Here is a 20,382-nt window from a genome sequence, read left to right on the forward strand (position 1 = left end):
ACGAGGAATTCTAACAAAATGCAGAGAAGGATATCACAGTTGGTAAAAATGGTACTTTCTGGTTCCGTTGTATTTTTGAAGATGTTAGGCTGACCACAGAGTTACAGTCCTATGCATCCAAGCATAAAAACAAGTGCATATGCTTAATTAAATCCCTCATCTCATGATTATTCTTGTATGGAAAAGAATCACCCCAATATTACAGAAAAATGAGAGGGCTAGGTTTTCTTCTGTACTTACCCCTGAGCTTTTTGAGATCTCAAGGCAGCTGTTGGTATTGCGGTTCTCAATTCTTTCCATACAGTAAAGCAAAAGTCCTTCGAGGTCCTTCAGCTGTATCCCCTCTTCCCAGTCCCCACCTCGACACAATAGGAAAAACAGTGCTACTTTCAAGGAGACAGGTGGCAGAGTAGGGTGTTTGAAATAGAAGTGGAACCACTGGGGACTGGGGAGATGATTGAAATTTCTTTTTAATTGCAGAAGTAGTACACATTTTTAAATAGTTTAAACAGTAAAGAAGTATATAAAAAAAAAAGCAAAACTCTATTCTTTCCCCATTCTTCACTGTACAGTTATACGTTAAGCATCTTATTAAATGAACTTGGTACTAATTGTATGATGCCTAGCAATTTCAGAAGGATTGAGAAGATCTTATTATCTTAAAAAAATGTTGTCTCATATCTTTTTGTATTATTTCTGGTTGTATGGATGAAGGCAAAGTAATATCCCGCACATAAACCAAAAGGTGGAAATTCTGGATGATACAAGATAACCCAGGGGCGGATCCAATCAAGATGGCGGAATGGACGGTCCCCAGTGTCACTCCCTCCCACAAATCAACCAAATTTACAACTATAAAAATGGAACATCGGCCAAGCCGGGGCTGCTGGAGCTCAGGGAAAGAGGAGGAGAGACGTACGGAGTTCATGAAGGCAGGAGAAACTATGATGAGAGAAAGAAAAAGCTGCTCTGAGCATTTCCGGCCGCAGCTGCTTTAAGGCTCGAGCTGATGAGCACATGGAGCAGGAGCCGGCAGAAGCCTCAACTGTGCCCTTCAGATGGAGTTACTTGGAGGCAGCAGGAAAGAAGAGGGCCTTGGCGGCCCCCAGGACAGCAAGACCACTAATAGGGTTCCCGTGGGCCCACGCAGGAGGGAGGAGCCAGAACACCTGAAAAAAGGGAGGCACTCAGAGGCCAGTGAGTCATTGCAAGGGACCAGCACAGGGCCCATCCCACAGGAAGTGTTTGCAGCACAGGTGGTGTCCACCAGGGGATCACTGGGACACAGCAAGGACAGCTGATCTGCCCCCTAATCAGCACAGGACCACTCAGAGACTGATCAGGAATGCAGAATTGCATGGGGTGCAGTTTGATGAAAAAACTCAGGCCCAGATCAGAGATTCTACAGAACACAGATCCACCGGGTCTCAGGAGAGCCAGAAGTACCTATAAGGTCAACCATTAAAACCTGAGCTGCACAAAAAGCTTTCCCTAGGGAAACAGCAGCAAAGTAGCAATTTAAACAACCACACAGCCCAAGTACTGGTTCCCACAGGAAGTTCCCCCGGGTTAGAAGCAAAGGACAAAAAATTAGTTCTGGCCCAGGCACACCACCAGCACCTTGGGGCCTTCCTGGGAACTGGAGGCTTGGATCTGGGGACCGGACCCCACTCCCACTTCCAGGCAAACTATACCAGTGCGTCAGGGCCAGCCTGGGGAACTGAAGCATGGAGAAGAGGACTGGACACCCCTCCTACAACCAGGCACACCACTCCAGCACCTTGGGCCCCGCCCAGGGACCCAGGGCATGGAGAAGGGGACCAGACCTCTCTCCCACAAGCAGGCACACCACGCCAGCACCTTGGGGCCTGCTCGGGGACCCAAGGCAAGGAGAAGGGAAACAGACCTCTCTCCCACAACCAGGCACACCACGCCAGCACCTTGGGGCCCACCCAGGGACCCAGAGCATGGAGAAGGGGACCAGACCTCTCTCCCACAACCAGGCACACCACGCCAGCACCTTGGGGCCTGCTCGGGGACCCAAGGCAAGGAGAAGGGGACTGGTCCTCTCTCTCACAACCAGGCACACCGCACCAGCACCTTGGGCCCCACCCAGGGCATGGAGAAGGGGACTGGACCACCCTCCCACAACCAGGCACAACATGCCAGCACCTCAGAGCCCACCCAGGGACCCGGGGCATGGAGAAAGGAAGTGGACCTCTCTCCCACAACCAGGCACACTGCACCAGTGCCTCAGGGCCTGCCTGGGGACCTGAGGCATGGAGAAGGGGGGACTGGACCTCTCTTCCACAACCAGGCAAACCGAGCCAGCGCCTTGGGACCTGCCCACGGTCCCGGGGCATGGAGAAGGGGACCGGACCATTTCTAGCAATCCTAGTTCTGGGTATATATCCAAAAGAACTGAAAGCAGGTTCTTGAAGTAATATTTGCACACCCATATTCACTGCAGCATTATTCACAATAGCCAAGAGGTGGAGGCAATGCACACGTCCACTGAGGGATGACTAGATAAACGAAATGGGGTATATACATAAAATGGAATATTATCCAGCCTTTAAAAAGAAGGAAATCTTATCACATGCTACACCATGGATGAGTCTGGAAGCATTATGCTAAGTGAAAGAAGGCAATTACATGAAGACATTCACAAAATAAAAAAGATAAATATTGTATGATTTCACTTATATGAGGTGTCTAAAGTAGAAAAATTCATAGAAACATAAAGTAGAATGGTGACTGCCAGAGACTGAGGGAAGGGGACATGAGGACTTGTTTAATGGGGACAGAGTTAGAGTTTTACAGGAAGAAAGAGGTCTGGAGATTTGTTGCACAACAACGTGAACATATTCAATACTACTGACTTATACACCTAAAAATGGTTAAGATGGTAAATTTTGTTATGTGTTTACCACACCACCCAGGGACCCGAGGCAAGGAGAAGGGGACTGGACCTCTCTCCCACAACCAGGCACACTGCCACCAGTGCCTCAGGGCCTGCCTGGGGACCTGAGGCATGGAGAAGGGGGGACTGGACCTCTCTTCCACAACCAGGCACACCATGCCAGCACCTCAGAGCCCATCCCGGGACCCAGGGCATGGAGAAGGGGACCGGACCTCTCTCCCACAACCAGACACACCAAGCCAGCACCTTGGGTCCCACCCAGTGACCCGAGGCATGAAGCCAGGAACCAGACCCTCCTCCCACAACAAGGCACACCATGCCAGTACCTCGGGGCCCACCCAGGGACCCGAGGCAAGGAGAAGGGGACTGGACCTCTGTCCCACAACCAGGGACACCGTGCCAGCACCTCGGGGCTTGCCCGGCCCAGAGGCATGCAGAAGGGGACTGGGCCCTCCTCCCACACCAGGCACAAAACGCCAGCACCTCGGGGCCCACCTAGGGACCCAAGGCATGGAGAAGGGAATTGGACCCCCCTCCCACAACCAGGCACACCACGCCAGCACCTTGGGGCCTGCTCAGGGACCCGAGGCAAGGAGAAGGGAAACAGACCTTTCTCCCACAACCAGGCACACTGAGCCAGCACCTTGGAGCCTGCCCAGGGACCCCGGGTATGGAGAAGGGGACCGGACCTCTCTCCCACAGCCAGACACAACATGCCAGCACCTCAGAGCCCACCCAGAGACCTGGGGCAAGAAGGGGACTGGACCTCTCTCCCACAACCAGGCACTCCGCGCCAGAGCTTCAGGGCCTGCCCAGGGACCCAAGGCATGGAGAAGGGGACTGGACCCCTCTCCCACAACCAGGCACATGGCGCCAGCATCTTGAGAAGGGGACCAAACACACCCCACAACCAGGCATACCACCAGTGCCAAGGAGCATGCCAAAAACAGCACCTCCACGTGGGTGGCCCACCACAGCCACCACAATAACCACGGCTGCTGCAAAAGCAGCTAGACGTCACAGCCACCACGCAGATGGTCCGCCAACCACTGGAGTGCATTCTAACAAAAAGAGTCACCAGCAGAGACAAAGAAAAGAAGAAGATGTCTCTTTCCACAAAACCCATTTCAGAGTGACAGAAGAAGCATCTGCTCTATGATAATATTGGGGGACCTGATCACACCTCTCAGCAGTGGACAGATCATCTAGGCAACAAGTTAACAGAGTAACCATTATTCTTTCAGAAGGAGAGAAGAAATCTAGGGTAATTAGAAGGGGTCGAGGTTAGGGGGAGGGGGAGAGATTGGACAAGGGGCATAAAGAATGATTTGTAACAATATATATGCTAGCAATATTCATTTAATCAACATATCTCAACATATCTCATTATATGTTCAACCCCAAAAATATGTATAATCGATTTGATTTTGAAATTTTTTTTTATTCAATAAATAAAATAAAATTTTAAAAATTTTAAAAATTTAAAAATAAAAAGATGACCCAGAACAACGTAAAACAGGCTTTTTAAAACTAGGGATCAGGACCCATTAGAGGATCAGGAAGTCAGTGTTGTGACTAGCATTAAAAGGAAAATGAAATAGAACAGAATTGAACATATAATATATTTTGGTAAATACTATGGTATATTTGTTCACGTGTGTGCACCAGATTATGATGTAAAATGTGTTTCTTTTTAGGGATTATGTGAAAGAGAGAGCATGTGCTCTCTGCATAAGGTGTGGCCATCAACACTAACCTGTCAGAGTTTATCTCTGTCAATCGCAAGATCGATTCTCTGCGGCTGCTCTGATGCTGGTGGAATGATAGTCAGTTAGATCTTAAGTTATGGGTTTGCGCTCAGTTCTCTTATTTACTGTCTTGAATTTGCAGTAATGAGGAGAGTTGGTCAGAGGCTACACCCTACTTCAGTACCTGTTCTGTAGGGTGGCAGTTACTGTAATTGTCTGTGGTGTCTGTGGATGCCGGGCCAAAGAAGGAGGGATATGCCTGAGGACAAGTTCCTGTCTCCAGGGTTGATGGTCAGCCAGGAAGACAGACACAGCACAAACGAGCGAGGAGGTGGTGGGGTGGGCGGCGGAAGGGGCTCCACTGGGGAGGTTGAGGCAGCGGTGCATGGAGGAGGTCTGCCTGGGCTTCACAGCCACTCACTTCTGTCCAGGTTCAACTCCTTCCACCCGGACACTCGCAAGCCGATGCACAGAGAGTGTGGCTTCATCCGTCTCAAGCCCGACACCAACAAGGTGGCCTTCGTCAGTGCTCAGAACACAGGTACAGCCTCCTCCCCAGTGAGGGCAGCCGGCCAGCAGGTAGGATGCACCTGCGCCATAAGCAGGTGACCCCAGGTGCATCCTGCTGGTGGGCACATGTTGGTGGGGACAGTGGAGACATGGTCCCATGGGTGCCTTTTGGCGGGAGCAGGCCAGGCCGGCAACCCTTGTGGCCCCACCCCCCTACTGGAAGTCATTGGCCTCCCAACTCCCATCTGTGCCCTGCCGCAAGTGCTTCCCTGGGACAGGACCCAGCAGAATAGCATGTGGCTGCAAGGTCTTTGCCTGCAAGTCTGGTTTGTACCCAGTGTGGAATCATTCTGAAACAGTCAACCAAGTTTATTAATTAGAAATGACTCAGAAACAGCCTGTGTGATCTTGACCTTTTGCCCATTCACCCAAATGAGTCCCACTTCCTGGACTGTCAGGACCCACCCAGCCAGGATGTATGGAAGTGCACGGAAGCCAGAAGGGAGTCCACCTGCTCCGCCTCCCCCTCCTCCCAGGACAGGCTTCTGTCAGGCTCCTCGGGGGCAGGGCTCCCTGGCCCACTTGACGGGAGGGCTGGGGTCCACAGCACCTCGGAGAAGGTGACCCTCCACAACACACCTGCGCCCCTGCTGTAGGAAGAACTGTGAGTCTTCTGCCTCTTGGTATGAGGAAGGTCACATGCAGGCGAGCATATTGTTACCTCCAGGGCTGCAAAGCTCAGGTCTCCTGGTGAAGGATAGCAAGAGCTGTGCCCTTCCTCGCAGGCATTGTGGAAGTGGAGGAGGGCGAGGTGAACGGGCAGGAGCTGTGCATCGCATCCCACTCCATCTCCAGGATCTCCTTTGCCAAGGAGCCCCACGTGGAGCAGGTGAGCCCGGCCACCCAGCCGTACCTCCCCAGGGTGCTCTGCCATGGACGTGCACAGTCAGCGGGTCTCAGCCTTTGTCATGCTGCGTCTTCCCCACTGTGGCTGTGGCCCGCTCCTCACGCCCTCCTAGGTGCGCAGGGGGCATCAGTCACCTAGCCCTTGGCTGGGGGCGGCATAGAGTGTTTCCAGCTTTGTCGTCGTTTTTCTCTCAAACATCCTTTTCCATTTGTGTTGTACACTTTCGCAGATATATCCACATCTGTTAGGTAAACTTCTCCTGTTGAAATTGCTGGATCAAAAGATAGGTACGTTTAAAATCCTGTAGGTACTGTTAAATTGCTTTTCTTAACAGATACACTCCAACAGCGTTGTGTGAGTAGCTGGTTCCCACTCCTGTATTCTTGTGTTTGCAGGCTTTTTGGTTCTTTGGAATGTGATAAATTCAGTCCTCGTTTTGAGTCTAATTTATGAGTGAGAGGCCTCATTCTCTGGGCTCATTGTCCATTCATATTTCTTGTTCTGTGTCCTTGTTACTCAAAGTCTGCCTGCTTTTCTGTGGGTTGTCGTTCTATCACTGACTCGAAGCTTTCTATGTACCGTGGTTGCTAATCTGTCACCTCCTCCCTGGCCTGTGCTTTGGCTTACGACGCTTCTCACCCGCAGGTGCTAAGCTTCTCTTGAGCTGCCTCTGCGGCCTTTCCTTTGTAGTGTCTGGATTTGGGTTCTTGCTCAGAAGGTGTTTCTGCTACAGAATGATAAAAATGTTCTTCCATTTTCTTGTTCTCTTGTCACTTTCTCTTTTACATTTAGACCTTTGGTCTCACTCATATCTGTCTTTTGTGTGATGCACTGTACAATTCTAACTTTCCCAGATGGCTGACCTGTGGTCCCCACACCATTTAATGAACTTCATCCTGACCCGACAGATTTTAATATCATTTGTCATGTGGATCTTGGGCCACATCCACATATAGGATCTGTTTTTTTATCTGCTTGTCCACTTCTTCACTTAATAACACATTTTTTTGGTTGTCATAGCTTTATATTACATTTATCTACCTCTCTTTTTTTTTGGTGGCTGGCCAGTGAAGGGATCCAAACCTCTGACTTTAGGTATTATCAGCAGCATGCTGTAAACAACTGAGCTAACCAGTCAGCCCTTCCATTTTAATGTCTAAAGGAATGTTCCCTATATTCTTTTTTCCAAATTTTCTTAGTTACTCATAAGCACTTCTCTTGAAATGAAAACTCATATGAGCTTCTCAATGTCCATGAAATTTACATTAAGATTGTATTGAATACATGAATTAATTTGGGAGAATTGATACCTTTTCATTGATAGCAGTATACAACAGCATGGTAGTGTATTGCAATAATTTCAGGTCTTGTTTTATGTATTTCAGTAGATAAGCTTTATTTTTTTTAACATTTTAGTTATATAGGTCTTGCACATTTTGTGTTAGGGTAAATTCAAGTGCTGTATAGTTTTTGTTGCTATGTAAATGTCTTTCTATTTCATCTTCTAATTGATTTTTGATGGTTGTGGGGAAATTTCTAATTTCAGTATGCCTATGTTGAACTGGGCCACTTTTATAACTTTTGACAGCTAGGATGTTAGGCACAGCACTCATAGAACAGCAGGAGTGAACATTTGTTGTAGCTTGTTCCTGATTTTAGTGGAAATACTTCTGTGTTTCACCACTTACAAGACTCTTGCTGTGGGTTACTTAACTGGCAGATAAGATAGTCTTTATCAGGTGAAGATTCCATTTCTAGTATACTAAGAATTGTATTCAGGAATAGGTTTTGAATTTTATCAAATGTTTTTGCAGCCTCTTTTGGGAGGATTCTGTGTTTTTTCCTGCTTGAAGCTGTTAATGCAGTAAATTACATTAATATCTTCTAAACGTTGGGTTATGTTTGCTTTTGGGGGATAAATCCTATTTGTCAGGATATAGTAAATTTCTTTCAGATACCATTACCCATTTTTGGTATCAGAGTTCTTCACAGACTGAGCTGGGAGCTTTGTTGCCTTTTGTGTTCTCTGACAGAGGGTGAACCCCACAGGAATTACCTGCTGTTGGTAGACCTCCCCGGAATGCATCCCGGCCCCGTGCGTCTGTGGATAGAGGAACGTGGACATCAGCAGTGCCCTTACTTTCCTCCATGGTTGTTTTTCTGTCTAGGTTTCCCACCTGCTTTATCTGAAAATTCACATTTTCTTAGAATAGTATCAGTTTCTTCTAGATTTTCAGAATTTTTCGAAGTCATATATTCTGTTTTCTCCTTATCTGCCATTCTATGTCACCTTTATTTTACTGATGTTTTGTGTATGTCCGTGTCTTTTCTCTTTTTCTTGATCATATTCGCCAAAGGCTGTCTATTTTACCAGGGTTTTATTTGGATTTTATTTTTTCTAGAGAACTAGCCTTGGGTTTTATTAATTAAACAAAAGGAGGGAGGAGGAAGAGGAGACGGAGCTGGGAGGCCTGGTGTGGGAGGGGAGAAGACTGTGCTCTGAGCACCCGCACCCAGGGGCTGGGGCCTCTGCAGAGTGGCCTGGGTGGCCAAAAGCTGGAAGCATGTGCCTGAGGGGTGGGTGTCCCCCTTGGGTTGACTTGGGCAGAACGAAGGAGGCACACACACGACACAGGGAATCCGAGGCCAGGAGAGTGGGAGGCGAGGGACTGGCCTTGGAGAATGTCTGTCTGTATGTCGTTTGTGCACAGGGGTGAGAGGATGTGGCCCTGTCGTTACAATGTCTTTGGAATTTCCTGGGACTTCATTCGTAGCCAAATACACAGTCAATGTCTATAACCTTTCCAGTGAGTATTGGGAAAAAATGTGTCTTCTTTATTAGGTTGAGCTCTGCAACTTTATCTGTAAGATCAGACTTCAAAACCGTGTCATTCAGATTCTCGTTGGCCCTGTCACTTTGAGAGTTATATACACAGCAATACCCACCCATCCTCATTTCCTGCTCCTCAGAGGTAACCAGTTTTCTCTTTTAACTCATTCTTTTAGTATGTAGCTCCATATTTATTAATAATGTTTGTTTATTGCTACTTCTTAATGTTGCTGACTTAGGCCTTGTCGATTCACCTTTCACTGTGGACAAGAAAGATTTTGCTCCCTGAACCCCCAGACCCCAACTCGAATCTCCCATGCATCCCACCCCACCCTGCCCAGAGAGTTTGTGTTATGATTTTATTGGGCTGCCTCTGTTAGAACAGAGGGTTCATGTTCACAGCCAGACCACAGGGAGACATGCTTTGGGAGACATTCCTTTTCTGCCATTTCAGTGGCATTGGGGTTGGGGAGAGGAAGCACAGGTGTCTCACTGCTGGCCACCTGGGAGTCTGCACACTTGGGAGCTCTGTGCAGCGTTGCTGGGTAACCAAAGGTTTGTCTTATTGGTTTGTTATTAGGCACTGCGGCACTGCTAACTGCTGTTGGGGGTGTTTCCCATCTTTGGCTGTCAGGAGTGATGCTGCAGTTAGTAGCCTTGGACATGGTGTCTGCACACAGATGCAGAGGCACCCAGTTTTCCCCCACTAGTTCTGGAAGAGTGTGGGCTGGTGCCTCCTGAAAAGGGTGAGGCTTGTATCGGGGAGAGACGACTTCCCTTCGCTGCTCTCAGGCGTCCCAGTGACTCAGGCAGGCTGGGAATCACTGTGTGAGTGTCTCTGTTCTCCGTGTGGGTGTTTGGTGGGGTTGGCCCAGATCATAGACCCCACAGAGGATGGTGATGCTCTCATAAGCTGTATCTTGAGTCCAGTGGAGCCTGGTAGTGACCAGAGGGCGCCTGGTGACTGAGCAGTGACGTGGCCTCTGAAGACCCTTGAGGAGACTGAAAGTGCTAGAGCAACTCATGTGGCCCTGCTGGTGAGGGCCTTCAAGGTTCCCAGACCCCACCTGACTTTGACCTTCTCTGTGCTATCGTGCTGTCTGTGTGTGCTTTATGACTTAAGGACCACCCACAGTCAGGATGGCACGTGCCCCACAGCAGGCCCGGAGACAAAGGTTCACAGAGGCTCCCAGCAATGCAGAGCCTCCCGCCCTGCCCCCGTCCACTAATTCTTGCCACTTCCTTACGCGTGTGACTTCTGGATCTAATTTTCCAGCCTGGGCTGCTCTTGTGAGGTTGAGCATCTTTTCATCTTCCAGGGAGGTGCCTGTTCAGGTCTTCTGACCATTTCCTACTGTGGCTTTTCTTACTGACGTGAAGGAGTTCTTTATGTAATTGGAATACAAGCCCTTTGTTAGTTACGTGTGTTAAAAGAGCTTTTTCAGTCTGTGAGTATCTTTTTACCTTTTTTTTTTTATAGTTTTGAGCAACAGAAGTTCTTAATTTTATATGGTTCAATTTGCCAGCCTCTTCCCTTATGGATTCTGTTTTTAGTGTGTCTTGTTTAAGTAGTCTTTCCCTACTAACAGGTCAAAAAATATCTATTGTACACTTTTTCTAGAAGCTTTACAGTTGAACCTATTAACACACCAGGAGTTGACGTTTGACTGTGGGGGTTCCCCTCCTATCTCCCAGATGGATGAGCTGCCCATGCCCTACTTGAAGAGCAGGCCTCCCACCCACCCTGCCCTGCTCACAGCCGCCTGTGCCGGCGCCACATGGTCTTGTTACTTTGGCTTAAGGTTTTCTCAGGTCCCTTCTGAGCCGGCACCTCTCCCTGGCCTGCGCAGTCATTCTCCAGCTTACCCCGTGCAAGCAGTTGCTTTTAAATACTTGGTCTTTAATGTCCGGTTCCCATAAGAGGAAAAAGAAAAATGAAGGGCCCTTTGAACCTCTGGAAGCAGCTTCGTCACAGGAGGCTCGCCCAGGGCAGTGGCTGCGCACCGAGAGCCGGCATTGGGGGGCCCTGTGGGCTGCGTACCTGCACCTGCACCTGCTTCTGCCGCGTGGAGCACAGCTCAGCCTACACCCCCTGCACATTCAAGCCCTCGGGCGACCCAGGGTCCCACAGTGGCTACCCTCACACAGGCCTGCCTGCACAGTTACCGTCGGGGGGGGGACGCTCCTTGTGCCTCCTGAGCCACCAAATGCCCGGAGCCCACCTTAACCCCCAGATTTGAAGGATATCTTTGCCACATAATTCTTACCTGCATACCTCTGTACATAATTTGTATTTTTCATTGGTTGCTTTCAAGATTTTGTCTTTGTATTTGAATTTCGGTCATTTCACTACTGTTTTCCTGGGTGAGATTTTCTTTGTCCTGATTGGGGTCACTTGAGATTCTTGCCTCTGTAAGATGATGTTTTTCATCAGATTTGGGAATTTTTAGCCGTTATTTTCTCTACTACTTTTCTGCCCCATTATCACTCTGGTCTCCCTGTGGGGCTCTATTAATACTCACTCCTGAGACTGTGTTCACTTTTCTTCAATCTGTTTTCTCTGTAGTATTCAATTTGGATATTTTGTATCGACCTGTGTTCAAATTCACTGACTCTGTCTTCTCTACCTCCGTATGCTTTAAGCCATTAAGTGGGTTTTTCTCCGTGCCTTTTGTCAGGATGTCCCTCTTGGTAGGCCTGCAGAGCCTGGGCGGTCCCGGGCACAGTGCTCGCATGTTCGCCCTCATCACTCTGCCCCGTCTCTGAGCCTCAGCACCCCCCTTTTGCCTCTGCACCCTTCCGCACCCTCCTCCATGCTCGTATGGGAACCATGTTAATCAACCACTATGGCTCTTGATTTCTTTATCTTAGGGCCCAAAACAAAAAATCAAATCCATCCTACTTTCTCCTGACCTTTCCTCTCCCACATTTTTCCTACTGAACAAAATGACAAAAAAAAAAAGAGAAAAACTCAAGACAGCATTAAAATATTGGAAATTCCCCCATCAAACTACCCTTTACAATAACGCTTCTCTGTAGGGTACATGCAGTCTAGAAAAAGTGAGCACAAGCGGCTAAAATAAGAACTTATGTCTGTCATGAAGGTGGACTCTCATCCTGCGGCTGCAGAGGCTCACCGGCCTCCTGGACTGCCTTTGCCTGTCCGAGCTCAGCTCCCAGCTGTGTGGGCTTCGCTACAGCACATGGGCCGGTGCTGCCTCTCGCCACCCAGAAGCCGGATGCACTCCGTTCTGAAGGTTTGGGGGCCAACAGTTACTTGAGTGAGGATCGGTCTGCAGCTCTGACACGGCTTCATTAGGGGATGCGTTAGCTATGCCACAGCAGACTCAGGATGGCCACATGATTATTAGTGAACCTGCTGGATTGCTGGTTGTCACCAGAGGCTATCAGCACCCCCAGTACCTCTATTTTGAGCCTGAACAATGCAGTGTGTGCCCTGCCTGAACTTTAAATCCTTCCTGAAGCTTTCATTTGAAGAGGAAATAAGCATAGGAAATTATATATGCAGTAGCTGTGTCTCCACGTCACAGGCAAGGCGTCCAGGACAGAGCCTCTGGCAGGCCACGAGCCCTGAGGTACAGCAGCTGCTGATGCCAGCCCCTGTCCATCAGCAGCTGCATCACGCACGGCTGTGCACGGGCCGTGTACTTTCTTTCCACCCTCCTCTGTTTCCTTTGAAAAGTGGTTTCAAGGGTAAAAGCCTTGACTGTTTATCTTAAGATGAAATTCCGGGTTAAATAGTTTAGAGTTGAAGAAACTAATGGTGTATGAGGATGTTGGCCTGTCCCGGAGACCCGCCAGCTCCTTCTTCTGGTTGCCCCGCTTGTTCTGGGCGCGTTCCCTCCCGCTTTCTCGCCTTTTGTTCGTCCTGTTCCTCTGCATCGGCTCGCCTGTTATACACTCTCCTGCTGTTGCAGTGATTGCCATAGACAATACAACATGCGTTCTCGGTTCTTTGATGTCTAATTTAACTTAGTGCTTTGACTCTTTCTGAACTATGGCAAGAAGCAAGGACAGCGCTTCCCAGGCTGTGGCGTGTGTGCGGGAGTGCAGATTCTGATCCCGTGGGTCTGGCCGCAGCCTGGCACTCTGTACTTCCAGCAGCCTCCCGGGTCCTGCCGATGCTGCTGGCGCTAGGACCACACACGGAGCAGCAAAGCCGTAGAGCACCGATTCCAAGTGTCCCGCTCCAGCCTTGCCTGCTTGCGCTGTCATGCAGTTTAACCTCACACGCACAGCACCCACGAGGCTTGTTAGCTGCATAGCACCTGCGTGCAGCATCTGCTCGCGGTCACCCGCACGCCTGCCCCCGCTGCTCTCCACTGCTTCATGCCTCTGAGCGTTTGTCAGGGGTCGTCTTCCTTAAAACATGAGCTTCCTCTAGTATTTTCTTTAAGGGGTGGGGCGTTCATGCTTGTGGTAAACTCTGTTTTTATTTGTCAGAAATATCTTTATTTTGCCTTCATTTTTTCTTTTTTTTCCTTTTTTTTGTCTTTTTTCGTGTCCGGCAACGGATTGCAACCCTCAGTGTCGCGCCCGTACTGGACCGGGACCGGCAACGGGATCGCAACCCTCCGTGCTGCGCCCGCACCTTGCTCAGCCAGTGAGCGGGAACCGGTCTGTATGTGGGATCCGAACCCTCGGCGGGAGCGCCACCACACTTCCAAGCGGCACATTGTAGCAGTGCGCCACCGGGCCGGCCCTTGCCTTCATTTTTGAAGAGTATTTTCACTGAAACTAGGTCCTGGGGTGACAGTTATTTTATTTACTTTGAGGATGTCATTCCATCATCTTCTGGCTTCCATTCTTTCCTTTAAGGAGTCAGCTGTAAATCTTGTCCTGCCTGTGAAAATAGTGTTCCCCGCCCCGGCTGCTTTCAAGTTTCTGTTGTCTTGCCTTTGATTAGCAGCCAAAGTTTTGCTGTGATATAATGTGAATCTGTAGCTTGATGTATTTTGTTAATCTCAGAAAATTGGCCACGATCTCTTCAAATATTGCTTGTGTTTCATTCTCTTCCCTCTCTCCTGCTGGGACTCTGATTACACATATGAGGCGTCTTCAAAAAGTTCATGAGAGATTCATATTATCTTTTAATTCCATTGCCCCCCTCCCCCAGGCAGCACCCCACACTGACAGCTGGTCAGTGCAGAAGTCCAAGCTCTTGACCTTGGTGTCGACAACACTGTGCTCTCACCATCTGAGCTAACCAGCCAGCATTGTAATTCTGTTTTTGCACAGACTTTCTGAAGTACCCTTGCACGTGAGAACTTCTAGTTTCCAGTGTGTCTCTGTGCTTTCATCCATGTTTTCTGTCCTTTCTTCTCTTCAGTCTGGATATTTCCTACTGAACATATTCCAGTTTTCCAGTCCTTTCTTCAGTGTTGTCTAATCTGCTGTTTATTCCATTATTGGGGCCTTAATTCAAGTTACTATATTTTTCAGTTATAGAATTTTTGTTTGTTTTTTGATACATTCTAATTCTCTGCTGACCTCTCCCTGCCGTCTTCTGAGAACTCCAGTATTGGCATCTATCTGTCTATCAGTGTCTACTTACATTTCCTGCTTTTTCTTTTGGTTTTATCTCATAGTAAGCTAAGTGCTTTTTTTCTTGAATTTTAGACATTATGTATGAAAAATTTAAAAGATGATTTGAGGCTTTGCTTGATTTTATCTCCCACCAAAGAGCAGTTCTTGTGTTCTTGAGGAGGGCAGAGCATGTTGATTAGAGATTGCGCTGGTTTGGAACTGGACTTCTCAGTCTGTTTCTGGTTAACCCTTACTGCCAGGATGCACCCCTCCAGGGCTCCCATCCAAAAGCCTGGAGTAGGGCCGGCCCGATGGCGCACTGCTACAGTGCGCCGCTTGGGAGTGCGGTGGCGCTCCTGCTGAGGGTTCGGATCCCACATACAGACCGGTTCCCGCTCACTGGCTGAGCGAGGTGTGGGAGCAACACCGAGGGTTGTGATCCCATTGCCGGTCCCGGTCCGGTATGGGTGCGACACTGAGGGTTGCGATCCGTTGCCGGACACGAAAAAAGACAAATAAAGGGGGAAAAAAAAAAAGCCTGGGGTGTTTTCCAGGGCCTCTCCTACACAGACACTGAATTCCAGTTTTTGTCTCCCCAGCTCCCTGAATCTGAGAAAGCCCTGTTCAGCCTCATACCCACCACTTCCCCCTCGACTGCCAGGCAGCTTTTGAGCTCCAACTTGGGTCTCACCTCTGCACTCCCTTCCTTCCAGGTCCTTGGTCCTTGCTGCCTTGGTGGCTCTCTGATGCCTTTAAATAGACTTCTTCAAAATCTGGCTTTTCCGAGTTTTTCTCTGCCAGAGGTTTGGTCAGTTACAAAGTAGTCACCATGGCGAGAAGCAGAGCTCCTATTTCATGCATTTGTGGAGCCCTGGCATGTTCTGGAACACTAGAGAGGTGGTGCCCCTTAGAGAGCTGTCTCCTGACATTTGTCACACTTTCATGGTTTCTGTCAGCATACGTTCCAGGCATATGTTGCTGCAGGCTTGTATTCTTGATGGAAACAGCCGCTGTGATCTATTTTGATGAATCAGTGGTTCCAGAGGTGCTGTTGTTACTGAGTCTTCCCAGCACACATTTGACGTCAGTTTAAGCTGCGGAGTGAAAGCGGGAGGTAATAAAGTATTGTAAACTCAGCTTTTGTCTGATCAGGTGTGTGATTTGTAGAGACCAAAACAATAGATGGCTTCTGAATAAACGGAGATGAGAACAATTCCTGAGTTCACCTGTTGACTTAGTTCACCCGTCTTACGGAAGCAGCTATGGGCCAGGGGTCAGAACACCTTGATCTTGACATGCCCCATAGTAGCCCTGGGCCGGGTCTCTGTCATCTGCTGACGGGGACACTGCCTGGGTCACAAGCCTGTGAGAGCTTAGCTTGTGGGGGGAGCTCAGGCATGCATTTGAAGATAAAACTAAGGTATTTTGTTTTGTTCTTCTGCTCAGATTACCCGAAAATTCAGGCTGAATTCTGAAGGCAAACTTGAACAGACAGTCTCCATGGCAACCACTACACAGCCAATGACTCAGCATCTTCATGTCACCTACAAGAAGGTGACCCCATAGTCTAGAGTAGAGCACCGGGAGCCCTCAGGAGGGGGCCTGGCTCCTGTGTCCTGACGGTTCGGCTTCTCAGCGGATGGTCCCTGCAGCAGAAGTGGGTGTGGCGTGGCTCGAGAGTATCGTCCACACGTTCCTGTAATGGCATAGAAAACCAAATAAAAGGCCTTTATTTTTATGGCTGAGGATTTTGAATATTATCACTTGTGTCGACTGTACATTTTTTCATCTGCTGATGGTTGTTTTCCAAAGTCTTTCTCTAAGAAATTAAAATGGGTGATTCTTTTATCTTTCTTTCTTCCTGCAGTTGTGACAAGATCGAAGATAGATATAAATCTTCAAGAGAGGAGTCAACGTTAAGTTGGAGACAAAAGGTGGAATAGAAAGGACAGCAGCTCCTTTTTCACTACTGTTAAAAGAGCTGAAAATCCAAGGACCCCATTTCCCTGTGGACAAAGGGCACTCCCAGGAAGAGAAGCTAGTTGTGATTGTCACATCGGTGTACACGTTTTGTTTTATAACTGTGACATACGTCACTTCTATTTTTGTGGGGTTTTTCACTATGGAAATTTCCACACACACTGAACCCTCACACCTATCACCAGCTCCGGTGTACACGTTTTGTTTTATAACTGTGACATACGTCACTTCTATTCTTGTGGGGTTTTTCACTATGGAAATTTCCACACACACTGAACCCTCACACCTATCACCAGCTTCAACGCCTGCTGGCGTTCCCACACCAACTTCATTGTCCCTCTCCAGCTTTTCCTGCTGGAGTATTTACAAGCAGATTCCAGACATAATGTCATTCACCCCTAAATGCGATGTTAGGCATCCAAAAACAAAACAAAACCATTTTCTTAACTCACCACCTTATCAAAGGCCTCACCTGGTGCATAGAGACACGGTCACACAGGTCACACAGGTGTCGGGGAGCCGAGAGTCAAAGGAGACTGTGGTCAAGGCACATGGGGCTTAACACCCGCAGGAGCAGCTGCAGCCACTGCCTCAGGGATTGGGGACACATAGGGACAAACGGTGTTCCCAGTGTGGGGTTGCCAGTACCTCAGAGCTCAGAGGAGGGGCGACGGCCAGCACGTGGGCCAAGGGGGGTGGTATTCCAGGGGCCAGGGAGGCTGGGATGGGCGGCTTTCTGCTGCTACAGTGCTGCTGAAGGAACCTGGCCTTGCCTTCCTTCCTGCATCCCAGGATCCTGCCTGCTCACCAGCCAGAAGGAGTCTGGGAGGGCAGCACCCAGAGCAGAGCAGGGAAGGTGGGGCTTGGAGCCAGGAGACAAGTGCCATTTAACACAATGTGGGAGAATTCTGTAATATTTTCTCTATTAGTCCATTTCTGTTGCTGATAACAAAATACCTAGAACTGGGTAATTTGTAAGAAAACAAAATGTACTGTTCACCGTTTCAGAGGCTAAGAAGTCCAAAGTCCAGGCAACACTTAGGGTGAGGGCCTTCTTTGGTGGTGGCTTTACCTAGAGGTCTTACATGTTAGAAAGGGGCAGAGCAGGGGCCGGCCCAGTGGCGCACTCGGTAGAGTACGGCGCTTGGGAGTGCGGCGGCGCTCCCGCCGAGGGTTCGGATCCCACATACAGACCGGTCCGCTCACTGGTTGAGTGCGGTGCGGGCGTGACACCAAGGATTGCGATCCCGTTACCGGTCACGAGAAAAGACAAAAAGGAAAAGAAAAGAAAGTGGCAGAGCAGAGGGAGAGAGAGACCTCCTCATGTGGTCTCCTTTTAAAGCACTCAGAACCACGCCCTTGACCATTAAACCATCAACTTAATCACCTGTTCAAGGCCCTGCTTTTCAGTTACCATAGTAGGATTTCCAACCCTCCACAGTTACAGTGGGAATTAGTTTCAGGGGGACATTCAGTCCAAGGCATCCCGCCCCGGCCCCCCAACACTCATGTCCTTTTCACAAACAAATATGTTCATTTCATCCCCAAAGTCTTAACTTGTTTCTACGAAAAGGTCTAAAGTTCAAAGTCCCATCTGTGAAATTAAAACTAGTTACCTACTTGCGAGATAACAATGGTGGGACAAACACAGGGTACTCATTCAAAAAGGGAGAAATAGGCCAAAAGAAAGGCATCATAGGCCCCAAACAGGTCCCAAACCCGGCAGGACAGGCATCAGATCTCAAAGGTGATGAATCGTGTACCTTGATTTCATGTCTGAGGTTCTCTGCCCACTGATGCAGGGGCTGGGTTCCCAAGTCCTCAGGCAGCTCCAACTTGTATGGCTTGGGTCTGAGGCCATGCTGCAGCTCTAGCAGGCTGGTAATGTTACATGCTGGTAGCGCAACAATTCTGGCATCTCCATGGCGGTCCTGCTCTCATGGCTCCACTAGGTGTGGTGCTGATGAGGTTTCTCTGCTGCAACTCTGACCCCACATTTCTGCTCGGCATTTCTCTAGAGAAGCCTGCATGTGCTGACTCTGCCCCTGTGACAGATCCCTTCCTGTGCCCCCAGCCTTTTCCATACATCCTTTTATGTGGGGGTGGAGGCCTAGGAGCCTCCAGGTCCTCTACAGGTCTGGCATTTTGCAAGCCTGCAGACTTAAGACGATGTAGACGCCAGGAAGGCTTCCACCTTGTGTTTTCCCAAGCTGCGGTCCAGCCACACCTGAAGCCAATTTAGCCACAGCTGGAGCAGCCAGAGCAGCCAAAGCAGCCTGGGTGCTGGTGCAAGGACCAGCAGCATCCCAGGGTGGCCCTGGCAGTGAGGCTGTGGAAGGCACGTGAGGCCTGTTCCCCTAGACCATTGTCTCCCGAAGGCCTCTGGGCCTGCAATGGTAGAGGAAACCTCTGAAATACCCTCAAGGTCTTTTTCCTGTCTTCATAGACCTTTTTTCTACACTAATCTCCTTAGCAAAGGGCCCCTGGGCTACAACCTTGCTTTTGTGGCCAGACTGAAAGTTTTCCAATTTTTTGCCCTCTGCTTTCTTTTGCTTTATAAGTTCTGGTTTTATGTTGTTATTCCTTTTCTGCCATAACTCAGCGTAGGCTGTTGCAAGTAGCCATGCGACTTCCTGAATGCTTTGCGGCTTAGAAATTTCTTCCACCAAACACCCTGGTTCAGCACCTTGAAGTTCCACATCCCATAAAACTTTGCGGCATGAACAGAAGGCAGACAAGTTCCTTGCCAGCTCACAGCAAGGGTGATCTTTGCCCCAGTTTCCAATAAGTCCCTTGTCATTTACGTCTGAGATCTCAGAGTGGTCTTCACTGCCCATATTTCTATCAGAATTCTGCTCACCACCGTGGAACCAGTCTCTACGTTCCAAACTTTCCCTGGTTTTCTTATCTTCTAAACTTCCACCAGCAACCTTTTTCTAGCCTCTCCAAGTTCTTCCAGCCTTTCTTCAATACTCAATTCCAAAGCTGCTTCCACATTTTCAAGTATTTGTTATAAGCAACACCCCATTTCTCTGGTACCAATTTCCTGTGTTCATCCATTTCTGTTGCTTATAACATAAATACCTGAAACTGGGTGATTTATAAAGAAAACAAAATTTATTACTTACAGTTTTGAAGGCTGGGAAGTCCAAAGTCCAGGGAACACTTATGGTGAGGGTCTTCTTTGGTGGTGGCTTTAGAGCACCCCAGGGGTCTCACATGGTAGAACATGGCAGGCAGAGAGAGGGACTCACGTGCTCTCCCTTTAAATCCTCAGCTCCACGCCCCTGGCCACCATTAAACCATCAGCTTAATCACTTCAAGGCCCCACCTTCCAATTACCGTAATAGGATTTCCCACTCTCCACAGTTATAGTGGGGATTATGTCTTGAGGGGGCATTCAACCCAAGGCAGTTTTCTAATACCCAGTCCCTATCCACATTTCCTAATTGTCCGACATGTCTTTGTACAGTTGGCTTGTCAAAGCTTTATCCACTCCTCATGTTTGGTTGTGATGTCTTTTAGGATCCTTTGATCCAGAACAGTCCCCCTCTTCCCTGCCCTGTACCACCGACTTGTTGGCGAAGCTGGTCACTTTTCCTAGAAGGTGTTCCCAGTGCAGATTCAACCGACATCCTCCTGTAGTGTTTAACGTGTTCCTGCGAGCCCCCTGCCCCATTTCCTGTCCTCTGGAAGTCGGATCTACAGATCTGGCTGGATCCTCAGTTCACCTTGCAGCACGTGAGGAGCCCCATGTCTGCTCATCTCACTTTGTTGATGCTAAAATTAACAGGCTTGGGTGGTGACAGCCCGGCCACTTATTGTCAGTTTTCCATCAACTTTTCTCTTGAAAGTTTTGCCACCTGTGGGTGAACGTTGCCTGACCCGTTACCAATGTTAGGATTGCGGAACGGTTGTCTTCTGACTCATTACTTCT

At 48.9% G+C, this 20,382-nt stretch overlaps 1 protein-coding gene across 1 annotated transcript in view; it reads left to right on the forward strand.

Moving 5' to 3' along the window:
• Positions 1–16,225, forward strand: part of LOC103595373 (THAP domain-containing protein 4-like) — a 34,639-nt gene extending 18,414 nt beyond the window's left edge. The window contains exons 2-5 of the mRNA XM_008578756.1: positions 4,160–4,187; positions 5,103–5,212; positions 5,967–6,070; positions 15,912–16,225. Of these exons, the coding sequence (XP_008576978.1) occupies positions 4,160–4,187; positions 5,103–5,212; positions 5,967–6,070; positions 15,912–16,031 (362 nt within the window). The 3' untranslated portion in view covers positions 16,032–16,225. The remainder of the gene's footprint in view (positions 1–4,159; positions 4,188–5,102; positions 5,213–5,966; positions 6,071–15,911) is intronic.
• The last annotated feature ends 4,157 nt before the right edge of the window (positions 16,226–20,382 follow it).

This window comes from Galeopterus variegatus, unplaced genomic scaffold (assembly GCF_000696425.1).
Source record: "Galeopterus variegatus unplaced genomic scaffold, G_variegatus-3.0.2 Scaffold1752, whole genome shotgun sequence".
NCBI lineage: Eukaryota > Metazoa > Chordata > Mammalia > Dermoptera > Cynocephalidae > Galeopterus > Galeopterus variegatus.